Genomic DNA, 23,508 nt, shown 5'->3' on the forward strand with positions numbered 1-23,508 from the left:
CCAAGCCTATCACAAAGAGAGGTATGAGTACAAGGCCCTGTGATAGAATGGGCTTGGAGAATTCTAGTCCCAAATCCCTCTCCACTGGAGAAAAAAAAACCAACATCGTTGTCCTCTTGTGTAAATGGAGTCAGATTCATTTTGGAATGCATATCACTTTGAAAGTCCAGTAGCAATTCATTTTTCTTTTTATTTTTTTTTAGAGGTTTTGCTATCAGAGAGCATAACAGGTAATATACCATGAGAATCAATAAAACAGAAACATCAGCTGAAAGGAAAAATACATCTTAGCCATCCAGTATCAATTAAAAAAAAATTACTGTCCATTCAGCTTAAAGTCCAAATGGAGTGCAAGGGCACTCTTCTTCCTCCTCCCACCACTTTAGCAGGACATGAAAATTCACAGTGCAAGTCTCAAAACAGCCCACATGCACTGCAAAGTCACAGAAAGTTGACGAGCTCCCTATCTTGAGTGAAAACAGGAAAAAGTACAGCTTTCTGACCACTAAAATCACTTCTAAAAGGTGCAAGTTCAATATTCTGTACATCCCATGTACTGCATATTTCACAAATATTGTTTCAACAGTGCAGTCCAGACCGAAATGCCTGTGCCAAAAGACCTCTTCCTTTGTCAAGCCAACTCTAAGTAAAACAGAGTACATCCCAGCTACGACACTGTTCCTGCTCCATGCTCTGCAAGTTCCTGCTCAGTGATATTTTTAAGCAAAGCATTTCAAGGAAAGACATTCTGCTCAGTAACCAGACCCTGGTGCCAAAAGCAAGACAACAAAATTTCTAACAGTAGTACTGTCATTTTTTATTTTTAAAAATGAAACAAACAAACAAACAGTGTCAGGGGCACAGACCTTCTATGGTACTAGATGTTTGAACTAAGATTAGAGTGTTAGATTTGGAACTGAATTTTGAACTGAGATGTGTGTTGCCCACTGGCTAGTGCACTAGACTCGAGAATCAGAAGTCTGTCGAAGCAACAGGGATATTGTTTTCACATGCAAGCTCTGGTTTGCCTACTGCTTTCAGTGAAACAAACCTGGAGAAAATACTGCCAGAGACTGACCATTTACACTGAAACTTCACAGTCCTGAGTCAACTTAAGAGCGGTAGCTAACAGCCTCAATTTCTATACCAAGGTATTTATAAGAAGTAATTTCATGAAATCATTCTCCAGCTAGGAAAGAACAGCCTTGCTCCTTCTGCTCAGCTGACAGCAGCTTGTCTTCTCCTGCACAAGCCCAGCAGGAACAGATGTAAAATACGAACCCAGCAAAATCAAAGTGAAAGACCTTCTGCTGGACTCTGTCTGGCAACCTCTTTAGATGGAGACAAGGAGAGCAAGGCACGAGACAAACCCAATTTGGATGCAGCTCCTTGTGAAATCGGAGCCTTGGGGCCCCACAGCTCCCCCAGTTACTGCATACTCGTCCTTTGCGTTCTTTGCTCACGCTCTAGCAAACAACCACAGACAGTTACTACCACCACCTTGTTTTGCTTTTTTCAGTGGAAGGGAGGAGTACTTTTCAAATGAGGAAAATTTTACACAATTAAAAAAGATTATTCAAACTCTGGTGGGAGGCAGGGAAGGGTGCTGCCTTCAGCTCATCACAGCTTTTCTCATAATTCCCTTGGCATGGAGAGAAGGAAGAAACAAATGAAGAGACCTGTGAGAACACCCATCAAAATACTTAAGAAAAAAAAATACACAAAGGACCCACTGATCAGTTTGCAATTTTTAAATATAAGTTTCTGAAATGTACATCTAAGAACCTATTTCTGAATATGCTGTACTGATTAAACTATTTTGAATTAGTTGGTTACTTGCACTTTGTTTTCTTGCCAGTGAAAGGAACTTTCCATCTAACTTCAATGACTTCAAACATAGTGATGAGATGTACACATTACAATTTGCCAACAAGGAAGTCTTGCCACTGGATGTTAGTGGAAAACAAGAACAGATAGCACATAAAATGGACAAGGAGGTGCAGGGATCAATGAAACATCAATTCAGAAAGAGTTTGAGTATCTGTGACAGTGAATATCACAAATTTAAGTACAGTAGACTTTTTGATTCTAGAAAATATCCTTAATGTAAACCACAAACAAGTCCATGGTCCTCAACAGTCATATCCTGGGTTGCATACACCACCCTAGGTTAACATTTAGTACCTAAAAACACACAATGTAAAAGATACCAGGATTATCAGATCTCTCTCTCGTTGATTTTTCCTCAAATGAAAGCTAATGTACTTCTCACTCAGGTTTGCTGAACTGCGGGCACAATGTCCTACGATGGTGCAGATTTCCCATTTTATTTGTAACAGAAGTTATTAATGTTAAAAATCTCATATTTTCTGTTACTCTTGTTATTACATGAGGAACTTCAGTGATTCTTAGGAAAATCTTAGGAAAAATAGTGTCTTCAAAACATGGTAGACAAACAGCTTAACAGAGTTTTTCTTCCTTGCATATAAATCAATTGTTATCTTCTCGGGCCAATTTAACACTACAGAACGCTTTCTTAGAAGTTTATTTTGTGGTAATATACTCTTGCAAATGTACTGCTAAAAAGCACTTGATGGGTTAGCATCATTGGTTAAATAGTTTTCTTTTAATTGTGAATTTTAGGTGAAACTGCTGTAGTTGTAAAAACATTACACCTACTTTCTAACAGAAGGCAGCTGCTCCCCTTATTAATCAACACAAAGACAGTTTTCTTTCAGGAACAGAGGAGAGATATATTATACAGTGTAGACACGATATACACCCAACTACATCGCCACTCAGCCCAAGAGAATCTTTTCCAAGCTAAAGGTTTTGTGGACTACGAAGATGCAGAGCCATGCTTCAAGTCCTAAGATGCAAAAGTCTTTGCATCACTTCTCTGAAGAACTAGCCTTAATTTAAGCCCAAAGAACAAAATACTTTTACTGGGCACTCAAGTCTTCTTCACTGACTTGAGAGAAATAAACTATTTCTCAGCTATATGTGATTTCAGTTACATACTTCTGGTTTCAAGTGTAGCAAGTTTGCTCTTTACAGGTGGAAGAATTGAAGGACTTGAGATATTTGGAAATATTTCTCATTCCCCCATTTAATAAACAGCAAGATGTTTGCATATAATGAAAGCAGGTAAATAAATTGCTAGGATATCAGAAAACCTTGAAGTTATCGGCAGCAATCTGAACATAGGCCGTCTGATGTCTCACTCATTAGTGAAGCATCACGCAGCACCTTCAGGAAGGCTGTAAACACTTTGCAGTCCCTGTTGATAACTTCCACCAGAAGCGTACCACTAGGACTACAGACTGAGGAGCAGCTGGGAAGTATTTGATTAATCATACCCTGTCCCACTCTCGGGCCATTTCCTCATCTATACCAGCACAGCGATGCACAGAGCAGCACAGCACACTGGACAGGGACCTGACCCGTATCCTGATCTAGCTCATCCTCTAGTTCCACAGTTCTACCAGCACAACTAAGGCAAATGAATGCTGAGTGTTACCCAACCAGCACATGGGGTACAAGCTATTTTCCTGCTTAGAACATAACACGCAGGAAATTTTAGGAACACTAAACCAACGAGGCTAGAAGGAACAAAGTAACCCAACAACACAAGAGGAATAAATGAGGCCGCTTGTGTGCTGGTTTTGGAGAAGAGGTCCACAAAGAAAATTCACATTTCAGTGCCTGAGTCCAACCCCAAGAAGAACAGTAGTGACAGGTACAAGTCAGTTGCGTGTGCTTCTGATCTAAAAGCAGCAAGCAGGTAACCCACGGAAGCCCCAGAAGTGAAGGAAAATGCCAAAGGGTCGCCAGTATGTCAGCTGGAAGTGCCAGGGCAGGTTCTAATAAAGAGTCCTCTACCTGGTATTAAATCATCCTTTCTGCAAGAAGCAGGAGGAAGAAATGCAACTCCATGGCTATGAGTAAATTTCTCAATGGAAAATACGTTTTGAAGCCAGTAGGATAAAAATATTCACATTACTTTGGAAGCGATTCACATTTTGGTAACAATGTACCAAGTCCAAGCAGAGAAGATGAGCTCTCCAAAAGCAACTCAGATCATTCTCATAGCCCTTAAGTATAAGATTTAGAAAGCTTCAACTTATACATGACAGTTTCAACTTGCTGAAGAGCTCTTATTCAGAGATCTTCAGGGATTCCTCAGGACACGAGCTACATGTAAAGAAAAAATAAAAACGTTTCCTAAAGAAAAACTAAAGAAAATCTTAGTTTCTTAATACAAAAGTTATTAAAAATACACAGCACATACACTAAAAAGCTCGCCTTCAGCATGCTCTTAGTGCCATCACTTTGCAAGAGCTCAATGAAAAAAAACTAAAGTATCTATTCTTAATTTCAACTGAATCCTTTCTGTGACAATTTTCAAAGATTCAAAGTTCCTGCCAGTGCCACTACATTCCCACCACCTTCACACCTCAAGTTCTACAAGGCAGCAATAGCAGAAGGGTAAAAATCACTAGAGAATCACTTGGAACTGCAGATCAGAAACCACACGCTGAAGACCTACTTTGATTGCTCCCCATCACCACCCTGTAAGGATCTTACCACAGAACTGATGTACCGTCAATCTCTCATATATCCTTAATTAAGTGATTATATAAAGAGTTTTGCATGTTAGGAACAAGTACTTCTCTGTCATGTTTTGGTACTTCCTTTCAGTAAAAAGGCTGGGTTTTAGTATACAATTTTACATTACTTTTTCTTGGTGGTATCATCCCTTCAAGTAGTTCTGGTGCACAACTTTCTCCTAATTCCCACTCTGGTGCCTGCCTGGCTGCTTGTTTTGCCCCATAGCGCAGAAGACATCTTAAGAGGGTTACGTGGAAAAATAGGATTAGCAAAGTTTCCTCCTGCTGCCTCTCCCCTTTCTTGTAGTGTTATTTTTAGCCCAGGTCAGTTCACTGCTATGACTCACACACAGCATGACCTCATTTACAGTTAAGCCTGCACAGAAGGAAACGGTCACTGCAAAGAACTGGGCTGCAGTTGAGCTAATGCTTCCTCAGCAACCCAGGAGCAGAGCTAATGAAGACACAGTAGTTTTCTGTGGAGGAATATGCAACAGATTACTCACATAAGAAAATTCTTTTGTTGCAATTACCAAGTTCCTCAAAGTTACAGAAACAATCCCAAGGGGCAGCTGGGAGATTCTCCGTGCTGGACTTCGGAAAGAGCACTGTAACATTACGTTTGTGTTTTCTACATTGTATGAGCTTTGGAGAAAGGCTCGATTGCAACCTAATGCCTTACAGTATCATAACAAAATGGATTTCACAGACACCAAATGTCCTTCCAAGGCACCCTAACCAGCCTCACCTTCAACTGTCATTGCAGAAACCAACCGGTACGACAAGGACTTCCAGAAACAACCAGCCATTCCTTCTCAGCAGCGGTCACAGCAGATGGCACAACAGAACAGCACCGAGCAGAACGTCACCGCACTCCACTCGGTGCAAGGTACACGTTGTGCCAGAGTATGTTAGTGCAGGGCTTCAGACCAGCAGAATTTTTTAGAAATAGCATTGTTGCTCTGGAATACTCTCAAGTGAGAAAGACAGGACTTCTTATGAAGGTCTGAATTGGACCTCGCAAGCTCCAGGTTCAGCTACTAGCCCCCAGAGTCTGTTTTACATTTCACATGCACTATTTTCCATTGCTCAGCTGCAGCAGAGGAACACTACTTTTGCTCTCCTCCCAGATAGCTAAGTCATCTCATTCACCGTATGCATACCAAACAACAAGCACAACCAAATCCTCAGCTTCACTGGAGTCACTTGTAACCCCTGAGGGGAGTCTACACAGTCCTCTGCAGTCAGACACAAAAAACTGAGTAAGCACCAGTCAGGAGTCTATCAGAAACTCCAGTCACAGTTAGCTGGGTGCTGTAACAACTGCATCGGTGTTATGAGAGGCACACTGCAACAGCTTAGACTTGATGCTATTCTAACATCATTTCCAAGGCTTTGAACTGATTTGGAGTGTAAAGTTAGAAGCTTGAGGCACAAAAGTAGGAGCCACGTGGAAAGGGTCTACAGGAAGGCTTAGGTTTTGAGAAAAATGAAAGGTTTGGGTTTTATATTCTGAAACTGAAGCAAATGTTCTGTAACATTCTTTGCATCATGGCATCTTCCCACTTTACTCACACAAAGATGTCGTCTTTTGGCATGATATGATTTAAACCTTCATCCATTTGGAAGATTTTGTGGAATCGATGGTTATACACGTCCGTCACCACCATCTAGAACAGCAAGTGATATTTGCAAAGAGATTATAATAACTACTTACATAAACTTAGGCAAACTAAATTCAAGCAACAGTTTATTCATTCTTGTTGTGATTTTTCAGCATATCTATCATTAGTACTCTGCTTTCTGTAAAAGCACCAGCAGCTAATCAGCTGTATTCATTAAGATAAATCAGAAAAACAAAGCAAGCAACAGATTGATTTTACAGAGGTATCAGGGAGATGCAGTTCCTACAGCTGCTAATCAGGCTGGTAGAAACAACAGCACAAATCTCAACATCAGAGTGACAACAGGCTATGATTTTAAGCAGAGATCAGTCACATCTGTAATTAACTGACATAAAATGAAGTGCTACGCTAGCATCCTGAAAACATTCCCCATCACCTATGAAATCATTCACTTTATAAAAAGCTCACCCGATCCCTTTGTTACCAAAAGGATGTCCAACAGGAGGTGGACCCAAAACAGACTGAGCATCTCACATTACTAAGAAACTACACTATCAGAAATGCTGGAGTGAATAGAATACACAGACATTTAATGATTTATTTTACAGTTAAAAACTGCATTCAAACTTCTAATGGAATAATGACAGAAACATATGACTAAGCTTATTAGCCATTTAAAAGCTAAGACACCAAAATGCTTCGAGAAGAAAAAAACATTTATCAAAATCACTATGTTAGAATTTTTCCTTACATTTTCTGCAGGAACCCCAGAAATTTTGGAGAGTGATTCACACAGATCTGAGATGGCCCCCATCATTGGCACCACGACCCGGTACTAGAAACAAAGATAACATCATGCTTACACAAGGCAAAATAAACCCATAAAATAAACCAAGGCAGAGGGCAAGACAATGGATACAAAACTTCAACTTTGTAGGAGTTCTGCTGAAGTTAAGGTCACAGACACACACATTAAGGTTTTCTGGATTTCAGCTCTACCTTACACAGCCAGGATTTGGAGGGAACAAAAGAGCCTTAAACAGCTGGCGTCCTGCTTTGGTAAGGCTTAATTGTAGCATAACACACACACACACACAAAAAATACAAAAAAAGAAGCACACACGACAACCTGCTGAGTAGATAACCCTGCTGGGTTATTTTATGAATTTAGAAAAAAAATCCTATAGCCATTCTTCCCTGATCTTGAAAAGCAGGATGGCAAACTCGTGTGTACTGCATATGCGGATGGATCTGCCTGAGCAGATCAGATGACTCAAGCTTGCAGTTGACTGGAAACATCATCTGCACCGAGCGTAGCTTACTTCTTTTAAAAGCTCTGTTCTGGACACACTCAGAGCTCACCCAGCATAGGACACACGGGGCACTACACTGCACTGGGTCTGGCGAGGATGTAGTTAATCTTCCTCATAGCAGCCTGCGTGACGCCATGCTTTGAACTGGTGGCTAAAACAATGCTGATATCACACTAATGTTTTAGCCACTGCTGAGCAGTGTCAAGGCTGTCTCTCCCCGCTCTGCCCTCGCAGCAGATAGGCTGGGAGTGGGCAAGAAGCCAGGAGGGGACGCAGCCAGGACAGCTGTCCCAAACTGGCCAAAGGGCTATTCCACACTTACAACCTGATGCTCAGCAAAAATAACTGTGTTAGAGACAGAAGGGGTGATTTGGGCACTGGCTCATTTACGGGAGGTGGTGAGTGATCTCCTTTGTGTTATTTGTGTCATCATCCCCACTTCCCCTTCATCTATTAAACTGTGCTTTTGTTCTTCCTATTCTTCTCCCTTCCCATTCAGGGGCGGGTGTGGGGAGTGAGGTGCTGTGTGGGTGCTTGGCTGTACACCACATGCATGGAGCTACAAAAAGTAAGAGTGGCACAATTCAAGAAACCCTTCACCCTGTACAGCAGAAATATCTCGCAAGTCTGTAGCGAAGTGCCCTACCTCAGATGCTAAACTTTGGATAATCCACTGAGTCTGCTTTCAGTGCTCTGAACACTTCTCTGGAGACAGATATATGACCTTCTACAATGGCTAGCTGACATTGTGCAAGCAGAAACGTGCATGAATGCCAAGATTTGGGTGCACCAGAATGCAGACACCTACAGCTTGATTTAGCAGGGCATCTTTTCTTCATCGAGGAATCGGTACTGTATGTTTTAGAGAAGGACTCAAAGGCACAGTAGTAGTTATAGACAGGCACACATTTAGAGAATCATGTGGAATACACTTGCCTTGACTAAAAGGAACTATGTATCATTATTATTCCCTGGGATCTTCTCAGTTGTACTATGTGCATATTCAACTGTGGCCCTAACAGGCTCTCAGTTCACTTTCTCCTAGCACAACCCATACGGTGTCACACAGCAGAGGGGAGAGGTAGTGGTGCGTACCTCTGGCTTCTCAACTGGGAGATCACAAAACGCAAATAACTGCTTACAGGGAGACTGCAGGTGGGATGTGGGACAGGCACATGGCCAATTCATCTAGAAGAGCTCCAATTACTGAAAGTTTGGTTTATCTTGATTCAAAGTAGAATTTATCCTTTCAACCTCTATGCCACCAGTAATCTTGCTCAGCTTCTCAATGAATGCCCCCCGTTCTTTCCCTTTATAAAACCTTGGTGACAAGTGCAGCTGTCCTTGATTTCACAGTTGTACAAAAAGCAGGATGCAAATTCGTTGCTAATTCAGCCTACTGCATCTACCAACCCCCTCTCTGCCAAAATAACAGTGTACATAGAAATCACAAATTTTAATGCACAACACATGCAAATATTGAAGGTTACTTCAGGTATGTGTGCGCTCACCAACAGGCCTATTTGAAAAAAAGGAGAAAAAACTTTAATCTACCATGGAAATGAGCAGGCTTTAAAAGCAATCAAGTCATTCTCCTCTTTTTTTTTTTGCAAAAGGGATTGTTTTTTTCAATTGTTTGAAACTGCAAGGCCTTACTCATTTAGAGTCAGAGAAGTTTCACCTGTACATTTTCCCAGGTACATTTTATATGAGGTAAACATGATGATGTAAACATATAACTGCCTTCAAAGAACAGCATATCACACAGATAACCTCATCACAAGAAAAATTAAGCCACCTTCAGCTGACCCATGACCTTGGTCTCATGAATCGAGTTTTTAGAAAGCCTTTTGATTTCACACATTTAAATCCCGGTTTTTACAATTAAAAAAGGCCATCCCTCCTGACCCAAAGGGCAGGCAGTGTCTTTTAGGTTACTTAAAATGTCCCAACTTTAAAGCTTAAGAGAAAGAGACTAAGATTAAAAAGAAATTCACGTGTTACTCATGCCTCACCTGGACAGGTCTACGCTGTGGGTCTGCGTATACCAGGGTGACTTCCATGAGACGATCTCTCCTCAAAGGCAGTGGAAGGGTTAGGTAACAGAAGGGATCAAAGGTCACAGAAACTTTAGAGCACTTGGGACAAACAAGTGTAGATTTGAAGAGACCATGAAAAATATCCACAATGATAGAATCATTCCTCAGCCTATGGTTCTCCCAGGCCTCTTTTGCTACCACCTGTAAAAATAAAAAAATCTTTCTCAACAACACTTCCAAGGCTCTGCAAGCACAGGGATCAAAGAAAATTCAGAAAGTTAATGCTGACAGGTACAGAGAAATTTCACAGACGGGGGTGGGGGGGCCTACCCTCTTTCCAGCCTAACGCACACAGATTTTTCTCAGTGAAACTAAGGCCTTGTGTTAAGTCAAGTGTAATTCATCTGTTATAGCCAACTCACTCGGTCAGGTTTGCTTTGATGCAAGCAAAGCCAGAAGCATGAACGGAAGCAAGCGGACAGCGACAGGGTTACACGCTGCTCCTCAGAACAGAAAGCTGCTAACTCTACTTTACCCCAGGAGGAATGGATTGATGTCCCCTGCTTTTAAAGGCAGCTGTGGTTACAGCTTCCAAGAAAACAGAGTTTTTCTTTGTGGAAGGGTCTATTACTTGACAACAAAGTCCAAAAGAAGGCAAATTAAACCCCCTTGAAGACTTTCACAATACAACTTAAAAATTCCTCATGTAAGGACAACAAGTAACTAGCATTTGTCTATTCGATGTGATTAGAGGCTCATCTTAATATAAGATTTTTAGGTTCCGGTACAATACTCTACTTTTTATAGCGCATCTTCACTTTATCAAATGAAGTAAGTGCCATACACACCCCCTCCACAGTTACTGCCAGTAACCAGGATGCTGAGATGAGAACAGAGGAATTAGCTCCAGTAATTGCAGCAATATGGAAACACGGCAGAAACATTTGTGCACCTCCTACACCAAGAAATATCGAAGTACCTAAATAAAATGAAGGCATGCTGGGCATCCTCTTCATCCCAAAACTATCACCATTTCTTGGAGGGGAAAAAAAAGACTAAATATACTTCTTGTGTTGTTGCCACATGCACTGTATTACTCATGAAAAGGCAAAAAACATTATACTATTGCCAGTTAAGAGGGAAAAAAAAAAAACAAATATTCACACAGACTTCCTAAAAATAATTGCTTTACCTGGCTTTTAACAGCTCCTAAAGCCTTACCCCACCCTAACAATACATTTACTCTGGACTCTGCATTTCTCAGTATGCTGCAGCTGTTCGTACCAGGGCAAGAGTTAAAAGCCTGATCAGGAGAATGTAATTTCACTTAAGGACATGGCACTACTGTGTGCCTCATTTTAATGTGAGCATGGTGTTTGGCAACTTCAGAGAAACGAAGAGGTGTTTGCAGAATGCTCGTGTACCTGTGTTGACAGAAGATAGAGAAAAAGGCAGGAAGAAAAAATGAACATGAGATTTTTCAGGACTTTGTCAGGAAAATGGCACAAGAGAATTAGTTTTCTGTTTTTATGTAGCGTGGGTAACTGGAGCCCAACAGTGTAAAGTTGCTTTTACATCAGTGTACCCACTTTCCACAACACCAGAAAGGAGGAAAAATCAAGTCAAGCCTCTGCAGGAGAGGCAGGTAGTTCACCAAATGTTACGTGATCAAGATCCACAGCAGTACCAAGTTACAGTGAATCAACTCTGCATAAAACTAAGTTCTTTCTTTGCTTTGCCTGGTGATTTCAAACACCCTGTTCAACCCAGGCTGACAGCTGATGGCTTACATTCACCTAGAGGCCACAAGGGAGCACACCTGAGAAGTACGGCCTCTAAGTTCATTTTGCCTAGCATGCTGCTGTCTACCAGAACACTGCTTACAACCCCGTGCCCAGGACACTTATCCAGACACTTTCTTGAGAACCACCTGGGCAACTCCACTTAAGAAAATCCTCAGTTCCACCCAATGCCACATGCAAATACGACCGCTTGCACAGTAAGCATTTCCCTTAGATCGATGCGAAAGCTGCTGCCCAAACTACCTGGAGGAAACTACAGGGAGGAAGACAGTGGGCCTGAGTAGTCAAGAGACAAGATTATGGTAATAACTGCAATCTTACATTTAGCTAACTGTTATGTCACAAGATCAATTTCCTTCCTTTCCACTGCAGAACTGTATCCGAATGGTACGGTGAGCACATCTTCCTGTCTGTCAGGAAGGACACTGATGTTCTGCTATAACACAGAGCAACAGCTATGTGCTGCAAGGTGTCATGAAGAACCGTATGGGCCACAAAGCATGGCAGGGTTCTCCACTCCCAGCCACACTAGTAGGGAAGGTGTTTGTGCAGTCTGTGGACAAGGAAGGCCAGCAAGTGTCACAAAACCCAGTTACGCTCCCTCAGAAGCACTGGATGCCCTACGCTCAGGTAAAGGGCACCATACCGAATCAGGTCTGCCATTAGCATCCTTCAGCTCCAAGTAGGGCTTCTTCTTCACTCTATTCAAATCCTCATGCAAACCATCCAGAAGAAAAGCCAACAGCTCCTGGGAATCTTGCTGCTGGTATCCTGAAAACTGAGGAGCAAACCGGCCAACCTGTGTCTGAAACATGATGCAAGAGTTAGAGGGGGGGGAATATAAGCTGTGTGTAAAACAAAGTGGAATAAAAACACGTCCTAGCTTTTGCAGAAATCACCCCTATGCTACCTTACATTAGTAGCAGACCCCAGTGAGCTGGATGCTAACAGAACAGAGGGTGCCAAGATAATATTCCAAACTATTTTCTACTTTATCCCCCAACACTTGAGAGAGAAGAATGCATTTAGTGCTGTAACACTGGAAATCTAGACTATAGATGTTAATTTAGGAACCTGCAAACAACCAGCACACAAAACTTACCTGCCTGATGCATTTTTTACTCTTAATTTCTTACAGAAGCCTACAGTTCCCACAATGCAGACTTGCTATACGACAGTAGCTTGAAGAAGTTGGACTGCAAGATTGGAAATGCTTGCAGAAGATGCTTGTGAGCTAACACAATTGGCTTAGAATTAAGATTGAAATCAGTAGTCACCAGTAGCCTCTAGCTATTCTTTAAAAATTAAAAAAAAAAAAGAGCTATGAAGTTCTAAGACACAACAGCCTGGGCAGCAAAAGCCAGGAACAGCACACCCAAATATATCCTCTGCTTCTTCATGCAGCACAACACTGCCCTTTAGTGTTCCTGCTTCTAAAAACAACAGCTTTTCCTGTGGCATCCCTTTCAACAACTAGCTGAAGGAGCGGTCTGTCCAAGTGCCCATCAGAAGTTTTCTCCTGAACACACGGCATCCAACGTGCTTCCAGAGTTACGCTTAGAACATTTTAACCACTCAACATGACAACTGCAACAGAGCCCAGACTGAAGGGCTGAGACAAACACTGTCATTTATCTGCAACAATATTAGAAAGTCACAAACAATACTGCTCTATGAAGTAAAAAGTAATGCTTATTCCAGTCTTAAATAAGAACAACCTACATTAAGACACTTTTACTGATGTCCGCTACTGATTCTGCATATATACTCTGAACAGAAGTTTACAGAACAACTTTAATAGTGGTAGATGCGATCACCTCCAAGTCGCGAACATTAAGGAACATCTTGTCGATGCATAACGACCTACAGCCCTACAGAGGACAATTTCTGTAGTCCATAAGACTTTTGCTCCAGGTCACAAAAGCATTTACCCTCAACTTCGAGACAGTACTACGCAAAACCCGAACAGCAACAGGGTGTACATTTACATTAAGATCAGCTCATTGTTTATTTTGTGCATTCAGGACATTATTCTTTCTCAGATTACTAAAATTGCACTTACAAACTCTTAATGTACCTTGGATGCTTTCATTACGTCATCATGCAGTGCAGCATCTTCACATTATATTTAGAACAAAAGACTTTTTTTCTTATGGGGGGAGTGTACACAACTGCTACATTCCAGTATTTTAGCTGAAAACAGCTCTTTATGATGAAACGTCAGAAACACTGAACCAATAAATAACGTGGCAGACAAGGAAATGTATTTTACTTTCTACTTTATAAATTCCAGTTTTTAGATTTATAACTTGTACACCTCTTCTCACTACTTAAAATCAGAGCTGGCAATTCACATTACCTTGCCTTGGTTTGTAGAAAAGATCATGTAGATACATCCGAAAACAACTCTCGGGTTAGAAGGTCATTTACTAAGTAAGGCACTTAACATTAAAAACAGTAGCCAATTCCAGGTTATGACATTACTCACTGACTTAAGTTCCTTCCCTCTATCCTGAAAAGCAGTTAATTAAAACATGAAATAACACTGAAGCAGTTCTGTTGTTACTGCTTTCAGGACACCAGAATTTGTGGAAGGCATGTGATCTGGTTTCTTCTGTCAAAGACTTATGCTACAAGAACACACAGTACTTACTTTAAACATACGTGGGGCCACGTGAGACTGTCTCCCAGACCAAATCTGTTTAATGAGCTCTGCATAGGCTTCTGCAATTTCTCCTCTCATCCCCAGGGGATTGTTCTGATTTATTTCAGCTTCGTATTTATCTTCCAGGAAATAGTCAGTCAGAGGAGGGGTATTGCTCAGACACTGAAGAAGTATTAAGGAAATTAATTTACTACATAGGACAATAAAGCTGCGTGACAATGAAATAACAAACCCAGCTTTCACATCTGAACATGTACTAAGTTATTAACAGATCAGTGAAACAGAGTTTGAGTACGTACTTAGAAAAAAAAATCCAAAATCTATGAGGAAGGTGGGATACTGTTATCATTGCAACTCAGAACTTTACTGAAATAAGGAAGTAACCACACAACAGACCACGGCATTCAAAAGACTCATTTCTGAAATGCAGTTTCTCTTTGCAGATGCCTCACTGACTTCTCCGCTATACAGTGTGTTTGCCCACAAGTATAAGCCTTCTCTTTGGAAGAGTTTCTCCCAGTTCATCTAGCATAAGGCATATAAGGCTCAAGGCTCACTGGCCTGTAGCTCCCTGGTTCATCTTCAGAAATTTCTTTGAAACTAACATCGTATTTGTCACCTTCTGCTCCTTTGGTGTGGAGTAATTTTATGCATGTATTTAATACCACTGTGATTAATAGTTCAGCAAAGCAAATAGCTAGCAATCTTCTGGAAAAACAAACAAAAAAACTTTCAGAAGAAAGCTATCTGCTCTTGCTGTTACATTCCTCCACATTTTGTTAATTTGTTCAGTAACTTCCTCTGACACTTCAGTTTGAGAACATCTCAGTGTAACGCTGAAGTCTGACACAACACTCACCACATCTGCAATAGACCCCAGAACTGTGTGCAATGGCCAGCATACTCATCTCACTAATGCTGCACACGTTAAGACATTTTCCATGTCAGATCCTTGTTGCCTAAGCACTTTTTTTCTCATTCTAGTAGTGGTCTCTTCATTGAAACCTGTCAGAACACTTTTCTTTCCACAGATTGTGATTCACAATTTCTGTGGGACTGTTCTTGTATTTAATTCTGAAGAGTGCTTCTCTCGGTTTTTACCTGTAATGCAGAATTCATGAAGCAGGTATTCCCAAGGTTACTGAGTCCACAAAGTCCAGGTTGTGACAGGGAAGCAGAGTCCTCGCAGTTGTAAGAGTTGCAGACAAATCCAGAACCTCTGAAAGAAAGAAAACAAAGTGAGTTACCCGGTCTCAATAACGTTGAAGACTCACACCAAATACGAGATAAAAATTGTTTAATGAAAGGCAGCAGCCTGCATTTTTCTGCTGCTTCATCACTGGATAACATTGGGTATCAGGATCATGAGCTATACATGCTACCTTTGGAAACATTAATCACTACAGTCTATTATTAATTTATGCTTCATAAAACCTTAATTTCCTCTGTCTGCAAGTACACAGCACGCTAACCTAATGCAGCAAATCTAGTATAAGAATCCATACGATGTATCGTTACAGCTAGCAAGAAAATTACTGTCTTTACGTGGAAAGGCTGCTAACACACTGGCAGGTGGAGAGAAGAATATAATCCTTTCCCTCGTATCCCCAGTCCCCTCAAAATGGGGCTAAACCCTAGCAGTTAGTAACTATAAAACACGTACTGCTTTACCAAGCGAGCAGGGAACTGCAGAACCTAATTGCCTCAAAAGCAAGGTTTGGTGACAGGTACACAAGAGAAGCAGAACTCCTCACAGGGCACCATTACACTCCTTTTCTATACAGGCAAGGATGCACAAGAGAATTCACACAAGGGACGAAGAAACAAAAGAACATTCCTGCTCTTACCCCCTGCCCAGGTGGGAGCTGTTCAGTCCATAGGAGTTACTGCTATCACCATTAGTAATGACAGAAGTGGCAGACACTGAGGAATAAGAACTTGCTGATGATTTTGAAGAGGTAGTAAAGTTTCTGCTAGTTGCAGTGCTTGATCTGGGAGAAAGGAAAAAGAAGTAGAAACAGTGCTACTACTTTTGTCTCCCCCCACACCACCTCCCACAAAACTCCAAGGACTTGCCACTTTACAGTTAGTCCCTCCACACAGATTTTACTGCTTTGATCTGTGAGATCACGTTTCCAAACACTTGTCTGGAACAGAAACATCAGAGAAAAGTATCAGAAGCAGGAGTAGCAATTCTTGCTTAATCCAAAATCTGGGTCCCTGACTGAAACAAGAATGTAATTCAGATGGCACAAGCGACAGGACAGCAAGATTTATGTTTGCTCATAAACCACCATGAAACAAACAAAAATCCCAGTCTTAAGGCCACAAAACACTCGCCCCACATTAAACACCACAAAATAAGTCCTCCTCTACTTAAAACCCAGACCACGCACTCAAACAGAACAGTAATTAGCAAGAACTAGGGTGCTAGGGTGAGCATAAAGCATTTTGTTACTGACCTAGTTGATACAAGCACACCCCCTGGGTGCGAGGCGCACCACCAGAGCAACATGCAGAGCACAGAGCAACCCTCAGCACACTGAGCTGGAGATACTGGAAGGGATGCACGAAGCAAAGCTGTTTAGGAAGGCCTCAAAAAGGACCTCTGCTGTACAGGCCTGCCTCAGAAATGAGAGGCAGTCCTCTCTCAGCAGACTGTCTGAACACCAGGAGCCTTTTTGTCTGGGGAACAAACTCCCCCGGGGCCTCCAGACGCTGGATTCAGGCACTCTCTTATGCAGAGGTCAATGTATAAAACCAGAGGGAGGCGGTGGAACGATGACAACTATAAGGAACGTCCAGGTTTGTAGATGTGGCCACCATAAAAACCACCCAGGAATCTTCTGGTAGTTGCAGTTAGCAAATACTACAAAATATCTAAACTAAACTTAGGAAATGACAGAGGGAATCTGGGCTGTGGCAATTTAGGCTGACAGAGGAGTTTTGGATTCCCTGAGCTGCTGAATATAAAAACGGAGGCATTGGTCAGCCTCACTTACCTGGTAGAAAACTGTTGGACTTTGGAAACGGGGGTAGAGGGAGGCTAAACAATGCTAAACAACAAAATCCCAGAGAGAAAACAGAAAAAGCTTAGATGGAAAAGTTCATAACTTTCAATCCATGCAGCTGAGTCCCAGACTAATCCATGCAACTCCTCTCCCTGCCCAGAAAAGGACGGGAACACCATGTTAATGGAGACCTACAAGGCTCTAAAAATCAACAATGTTCTGTCACAGATAGCTTCGGATCCACAAAAGGCAAAACCACAAGGATCAGAATAGTTTCTTTAAGCCTAAGTAATTTCTCTGTAGCAAGAGCTAACTGGGAAACCTTTACCCATTTTTACCTAACCAAACACACAGAACTGACTGCAGAAAGGCCCAGGACACAACACCCCACACAGCAGTGCTAATTTAGGCACCCAAAACACAACAAGAAATGATGCCCCCGAGGTCTGACTCGTTCTTCTTAAGGTGGCCCTGAGTCTCAAAGGATATAAACTAAACTCACATCTTCATACTCAGATTCTACTACGAAAACAGGACTGTAAAACCTTGGCAGAGCAAAAACTGAAAGACAACAAGCTGCAAGGGCCAAGAGGAGACAGAACAGCTGGAGGCCTTACAAGTTTGGAAATAAAACATCAGCAAAAGAAATAAAGAAGGGCATAAGTTAAAACAGGAGCTTCCAGCTGAAAACGCTTGATGTGAGCCAGCAACGTGCTCTTGCAGCCCAGAAGGCCAACTGTACCCTGGGCTGCACCAGCAGCAGCGTGGCCAGCAGGGTGAGGGAGGGGATTGTGCCCCTCTGCTCTGCTCTTGGGAGACCCCACCTGGAGCCCCGCATTCAGCTCTGGGGCCCCCAGTATAAGGAGGACAGTTAGAGCAAGTCCAGAGGAGGGTCACGAGGATGATCAGAGGGCCGGAGCATGTCTCCTATGAGGAGAGACTGAGAATAAAATAGCTGAGCTAGCAAGGACCTCCAAAGATCATCTAGTCCAACTGCTTGGCCTCTTCAAGGCTAACCAAGAGCCAGAAAACATTAATGAGGGCATTAACCAAATGTCTCCTAACACTGACAGGCATGAGGCATCAACACCCTCACAGTAAATACATTTTTCCCAACATCCTGTGTGAACCCTCCCCGGGTACAGCTTTGTGCTGGGGTTGTTTAGCTTAGAGAAGAGGAGGCTCCAGGGAGACCTTCCAGTATCTAAAGAGAAAGCTGGAGAGGGTCTTTATCAGGGCAAGGGGTAACGGCTTTCAGCTAGAAGAGGGTAGGTTTACATTACACCAGGAAGAAATCTTTACTGTGAAGGTGACGAGGCCCTGACACACGCTGCCCAGAGGAGCTGTGGCTGCCCCAGCCCTGGCAGTGCCCAAGGCCGGGCTGGATGGGGCTGGGGGCAGCCTTGGCTGCAGGGAGGTGTTGTGCCTGTGGCAGAGGGTTGGAATTCAACAGCCTTTGAGGTCCCTTCCAACCCAAACCATTCTGTAATTCTTTGATCTCACATCATGGTTTTAAAGTGGTTTTATTCAACCCAACAGATTACAGATAAACCGTTCAGATCATCACCTCTGAAGTCACAACAAACTTGCATTTCATTTTGCAGCATTGAGTATCTGGCTTCAGCTTCTTCTAGACATTGGTTTGTGCTCATCTCCATCTGCTGCCTGTAGAGTTCCTCATTTAATTTCCATTTCTCGTACACCGCAGAAGCTTTTAAACGTTCAAATAACCTTTTAATTTTCTCACTGGTATAACACTAACTTTTAAGTAGGCCAGTACAAATACCATCTGCTAGTTCTTCAGCAGTTCACTCGACTACTTCTGAAACCTCATTAAGCTACTTTTCAGATTTCTCAACCTAAAGGCACACAATCAGTCCACATGCCCTTTATCAGTGTGCCGGTGTGTTATGAAAAGAAAATCTGATTCACACTCAGAATTTCCCTACTGGACCACCGAAGTTGTTTTCTTTTGGCCTCAGGGCTGCTACAGAAGCTTACTTCCCAGAGGCTGACCCAGAACTGGAATCACATTCCCCCAGAGTTCAGCAAGTACTCAGGGCTCCCATTCTTGATCCCCAAACACACAACTTCACATCTCGCAGTAGCGATGCGCCCTGCCCCTACTCTACCAATTAAAGACAGACATTCTGAGACTTAGCACACGACCTTTCAAAAACGCATAGAAATGGCAAGGGAGGAGAAATCTGGAGACCCAGCAGTATAAATCTGTCATCTTTATCTAGTAAAGAAACTGTGAGGCCTTGTGGTTGATCAGCACAAAAACTGCTAAGATGAATTATTGGAAAAAAAAAAAAAAGCTGTAGAAGACTTTCAAGTGGTTGGAAGACATAAGAAAAGTATTCCAACAACTGAGCTAAGGTTACCTTCAGAGCACACAGTAAAATGAGTCCTTCTTCTATAAACTAGGAATAAAAAAAAAATATATATTAAAAATACTTTGACAAAATAAATGTCAAAGGAAGAAAAGATGGAACTTGTATTTAATTGGAAAAGCAGGGACCAGAATGAGTTTCCATTTAGATAGCTCTTATATGCAAAAGCTTCTTCAACAGATCTCACGTTCTCAATGCTGCTCACAGCACAGCATTAGTGGCAAGCACTCACATAGCAAGAAATAGAGACCTGCCCACAACGTCTTTAGCCCAGTTGCTGAAGGGTTACCCTGAAGTCACCAGCACACAAGGGAATAGGATCAGTTTCAAATTTGAAAGCACATTTAATAAGGCATTAGGTACCTACAAAATGCCTATCAGAGGTCTTCAATTGTACAAGAATTTCGGGGGTGTATTATCAGTGGCTGGTGCATCAGGTTGAACAGATGCCTAAATCACGACAGAGCTACTGAAGAAAAACGCCACGTGTTCTGCGAAGAGCGAACTAAGAGACACCTCCTCGACGTTTTTACTGGAGAGCGTCCTAGGAAGACAGAAGTGCCCTGAGTGCACAGCGCTATCAGTAAACGGAAGAACAGGAGGAGAATTCATTCCCTCTTCTGAAAAGCAATTTCAAACTACAGCAAGGAGAAATTACTCTGGTCCTTCAGGAACAGCAAATTAACAAACAGCAGTAGCCAGGCGCACTCCAAATATATCCCCCATGGAATGCTACGGAGTTGAAAAGCCTTTTTTTCCTGTTAAAGGCCAGTCCACTTGATGGCTGGGGATATCAAACACATGGAAAAGAGACAGAGTCTCTGACAAGAAGCAAGTGGTGTGGAAAAAGCCTTGTGGCAGGAAACCCCCCCCACCTCACAGCCCCCTTTCTGAACATGTGCTCGGCAAGCAGTGAGTGACGGACCCCCAGCTCCCCAAGGCCTCCTCGGGCACACGGGCAGCAGAGGAGACGTTCGCAACTCCTCCACTGGCACCTGAGAGCTCGACAGCCCACGTGGCTTATGGCATCAGAGCTCTAAATGCTGAAGAGCTTTCTCATAAGCTTTTAATATTAGCAATGCGGCCCAAGGAAAAAAGCAGGGCAAAAGAGTGACTGTGAAGGAACGTCAGACACAAAGCGCTGGGGACTGAGCCCGTTCCCCCGCAGAGCCCGGGGGCAGGCGGTAGAAGAGGCTGGGGGAGGAGAGAAGGTGGCTGCAGCTTACTTTTAGTTTCCTCACTGCTCTAGGCTATTAGTTTATTACTAATACCTGCTGTTAATCTCCTGATGCTGAATCTGTTTTGCCCGCGATGGTAATTGGTGAGCCATCTCCCCGACCTTATCTCAACCCTTGAGCCCTTTTCCATCATATTTTCTCCCCCGGTTCCTTAGAGAAGGTTTGAGACCACCATACCTACCACAAACTGCCTCTCCAATGGGCAGGATTAGACACAACTCCTTGGGGCTACAAGCTCTGTACCGTCCCTGTGGCTACTCTCCTTCCCTTCCTCTCACCAGCTCTGTTTGGTTCCATTGCTCAGGATCACCCACAAATCTTGTATGTATAAGTAGCCTGTTATTTTGTGACAAACTGAAGTCTTAAATATACAATATCGATTAATGTAACATGTATATGCACACACAAACCTCAAAGAGGAAGACAAACCACATCCCAGCCCTATGCTCCAGGTTAGCCAGTCTTGCCAGCTGGTAGGAACAGTTAAAATTGCTGGCAATGTTTCATTGTAGCTTCATAAGCTACTCTTAAGAATATAATGAAAAAATAAAAATTCTCCATAAAATATGAAAAGTAGACGGAGAATATTCAAACATCAAATAAATTACAGATCAGAGTAATAACTACTTATACATTTATATCAAGATATGCCAAAAAAGGGAAGGAAAACAAATAAACTTCAGAAATGATTATGACTGATGTCAAGAGAAAGCACAGAGCAATTATAAATGGATTAATAAGGAGTAACACAAATGATTCAGGAAAGGCATTAAATCTAGCTTACTTGCTAAGAATGTATTAAATGACAAAAATACAGCTGCAATATTTCTTTTTAAATATCTTAGAAAATAGGCTAAAAGTTGTGTGAAGTAACTTCTGTGAAGAACAGCAGGAAGAAAAAGGAACATATACACATGGCCCAGCCTAGCCTACCACCCAGCCCCAACACCTGAGCGGAGTGAAGGCATGTAACAGGGGAAGCACCAAAACGCAGGAGAAAAGCTCCCCAGACCAACAACACCTGTTCAACACAAAGATCTAGCAAGATGACTGCTGTACAGTATTAGTAGTTTAAAGATATAAAATGACATGGAAGGCATTAAGGAAAGTACTTCCTGTCCATCATCATCTTTGTTACATGTCTATGCAAGAGCAAGAAGTTCTCAACTTCTTCCTCCTTCCGTTTCAAACACGGAAAAAAATTTAAAGCCCAGACTTTGTCCCAAGTTGTCTTACACAGCACAGCCACCTTTGGCGTAGGACTGCACAGTATTAGTCCTGTAGGGCTTGTCATAACAGACGTTAAGCCATACTGTTCTCTTCAGAGACTGCCCGTGCACTGGCCACATGGAAATCTTTGATTAGCGCTGCGTGCACCGAGCAGCACACACCGGCGTCAGTCCCACAGAGAAGGGGCAGGCCAGCTGCTTCTTTCTCTCTGTCTTTCCAAGAGGGTTTCTGAGCAAACGGTTAATATACATTTAACCCACAAGACTAAATAAGAGCACAAAAGCCAGAGAGCAGAACCTGCTAAACCAACTCACCCAAGCGTATAAGGAAGACATCATGTGGAACATACACGCGTGGTTAAACAGAGATGAGGGGAAAGTAAATAGTTAGCCCAGACAAAGGAACAGATAATCCTGTACGTAGGAATTATGTAATTCTTTCAGCTATCATTATCAGCATCACATCAAACAATGTCACAAGTTCTATGTTATAATAAGCACTTCTTTATTCCTGCATCATTAGAAAATATTAATCTACATCCTGCTAACCATTTTTATTTAAATACCACCAGACGTAAGTTAAAAGTCTTTACAGCTAGATATAAGTTAAAAGTCTTTTAGTAGCTAGCCGTAAATAAACCCTGAGGCCTGGGAGCACTACTGGGCTGAAGCTTTGCTTCAAGTGGAAACAAAAACTTCTGATCTGGTCTGTGCACAGCCACCTCTCTAATACCAGCTGTCAACCAGTACTCGATTATGTATGTGATGTGACTATTTACATGCTTTTCATATTGTACTCTTATAGGAAGGTCATAGTGATCCTGTGGACATTCTCCTAATCCATTTCTCCAGCACTGCATTTCAAAGGAACAGAATCATTTCAAAACTGGTTTTATTGTGACAGTCCCGTCTTGACCCCAGTCTTTAAATTGGACTCCAGGAAGCTCTTGATCTCAAGATCAACTGGCAGCAGGTTCCATAAGTAAACTGCATTGTATAGAAAAGCATTTCCTTTATCGAGTCTGATGGCCTCATCTTCATTGGATTTTACCTCCTGTAGTGTGACAGTGGATAACAGCAGTTCCTCACCATTGCATAGAACTTACTACATACATACAATATTTCATCACACTCGCATCTTACTCATCTCTTCTCTAGAGATTAGATAGAAGATCTGTGTCAATACTTACAGGTTTCTAAATGTTGGTGGTTTTTTTTGGCTGAGGGGAAGCTGCATGTTTGTCACGCTGTTTCTATGCCCTCTTTAAGGGGGAACTACCAGAACTCAGAGCATTCACACTACTGGCAGCTTTGGAAATATATGCCAAGATCCTTTTTTTCTTCTATAGCAGTAAAATATAGATTTTTCACTCTGCAGTCTGCAGAGTTAGCTTTTTAAGTAGACTAGCTCAACATAAATAGCACTTCTGTCTCCTAAACACTGCAGAAATGGGCTAAACACTGTCCGAAATGGGCTTTCGGACAGAAGACTGCTGCTAAAACAAGAAACCAGCTGTAGAACAACTGAAGGATGCTTATATTCAAGATTTTACATCCTCCAAAATATCCAAAACAAAGAA

At 42.2% G+C, this 23,508-nt stretch overlaps 1 protein-coding gene across 2 annotated transcripts in view; it reads right to left on the reverse strand.

Moving 5' to 3' along the window:
- USP4 (ubiquitin specific peptidase 4) overlaps window positions 1-23,508 on the reverse strand; it is a 46,335-nt gene that overhangs the window by 16,568 nt on the left and 6,259 nt on the right. The window contains exons 7-13 of one of the 2 annotated variants that reach the window (XM_083795409.1): window positions 15,902-16,045; window positions 15,156-15,273; window positions 14,043-14,216; window positions 12,036-12,194; window positions 9,564-9,788; window positions 6,987-7,070; window positions 6,186-6,280 (exon numbers count right to left, since the gene is read on the reverse strand). In XM_083795409.1, the coding sequence (XP_083651535.1) occupies window positions 6,186-6,280; window positions 6,987-7,070; window positions 9,564-9,788; window positions 12,036-12,194; window positions 14,043-14,216; window positions 15,156-15,273; window positions 15,902-16,045 (999 nt within the window). The remainder of the gene's footprint in view (window positions 1-6,185; window positions 6,281-6,986; window positions 7,071-9,563; window positions 9,789-12,035; window positions 12,195-14,042; window positions 14,217-15,155; window positions 15,274-15,901; window positions 16,046-23,508) is intronic. The other variant, XM_083795410.1, reaches the window with a different exon arrangement.

Source organism: Anser anser (assembly GCF_964211835.1).
Source record: "Anser anser genome assembly, chromosome: 12".
Lineage (NCBI taxonomy): Eukaryota > Metazoa > Chordata > Aves > Anseriformes > Anatidae > Anser > Anser anser.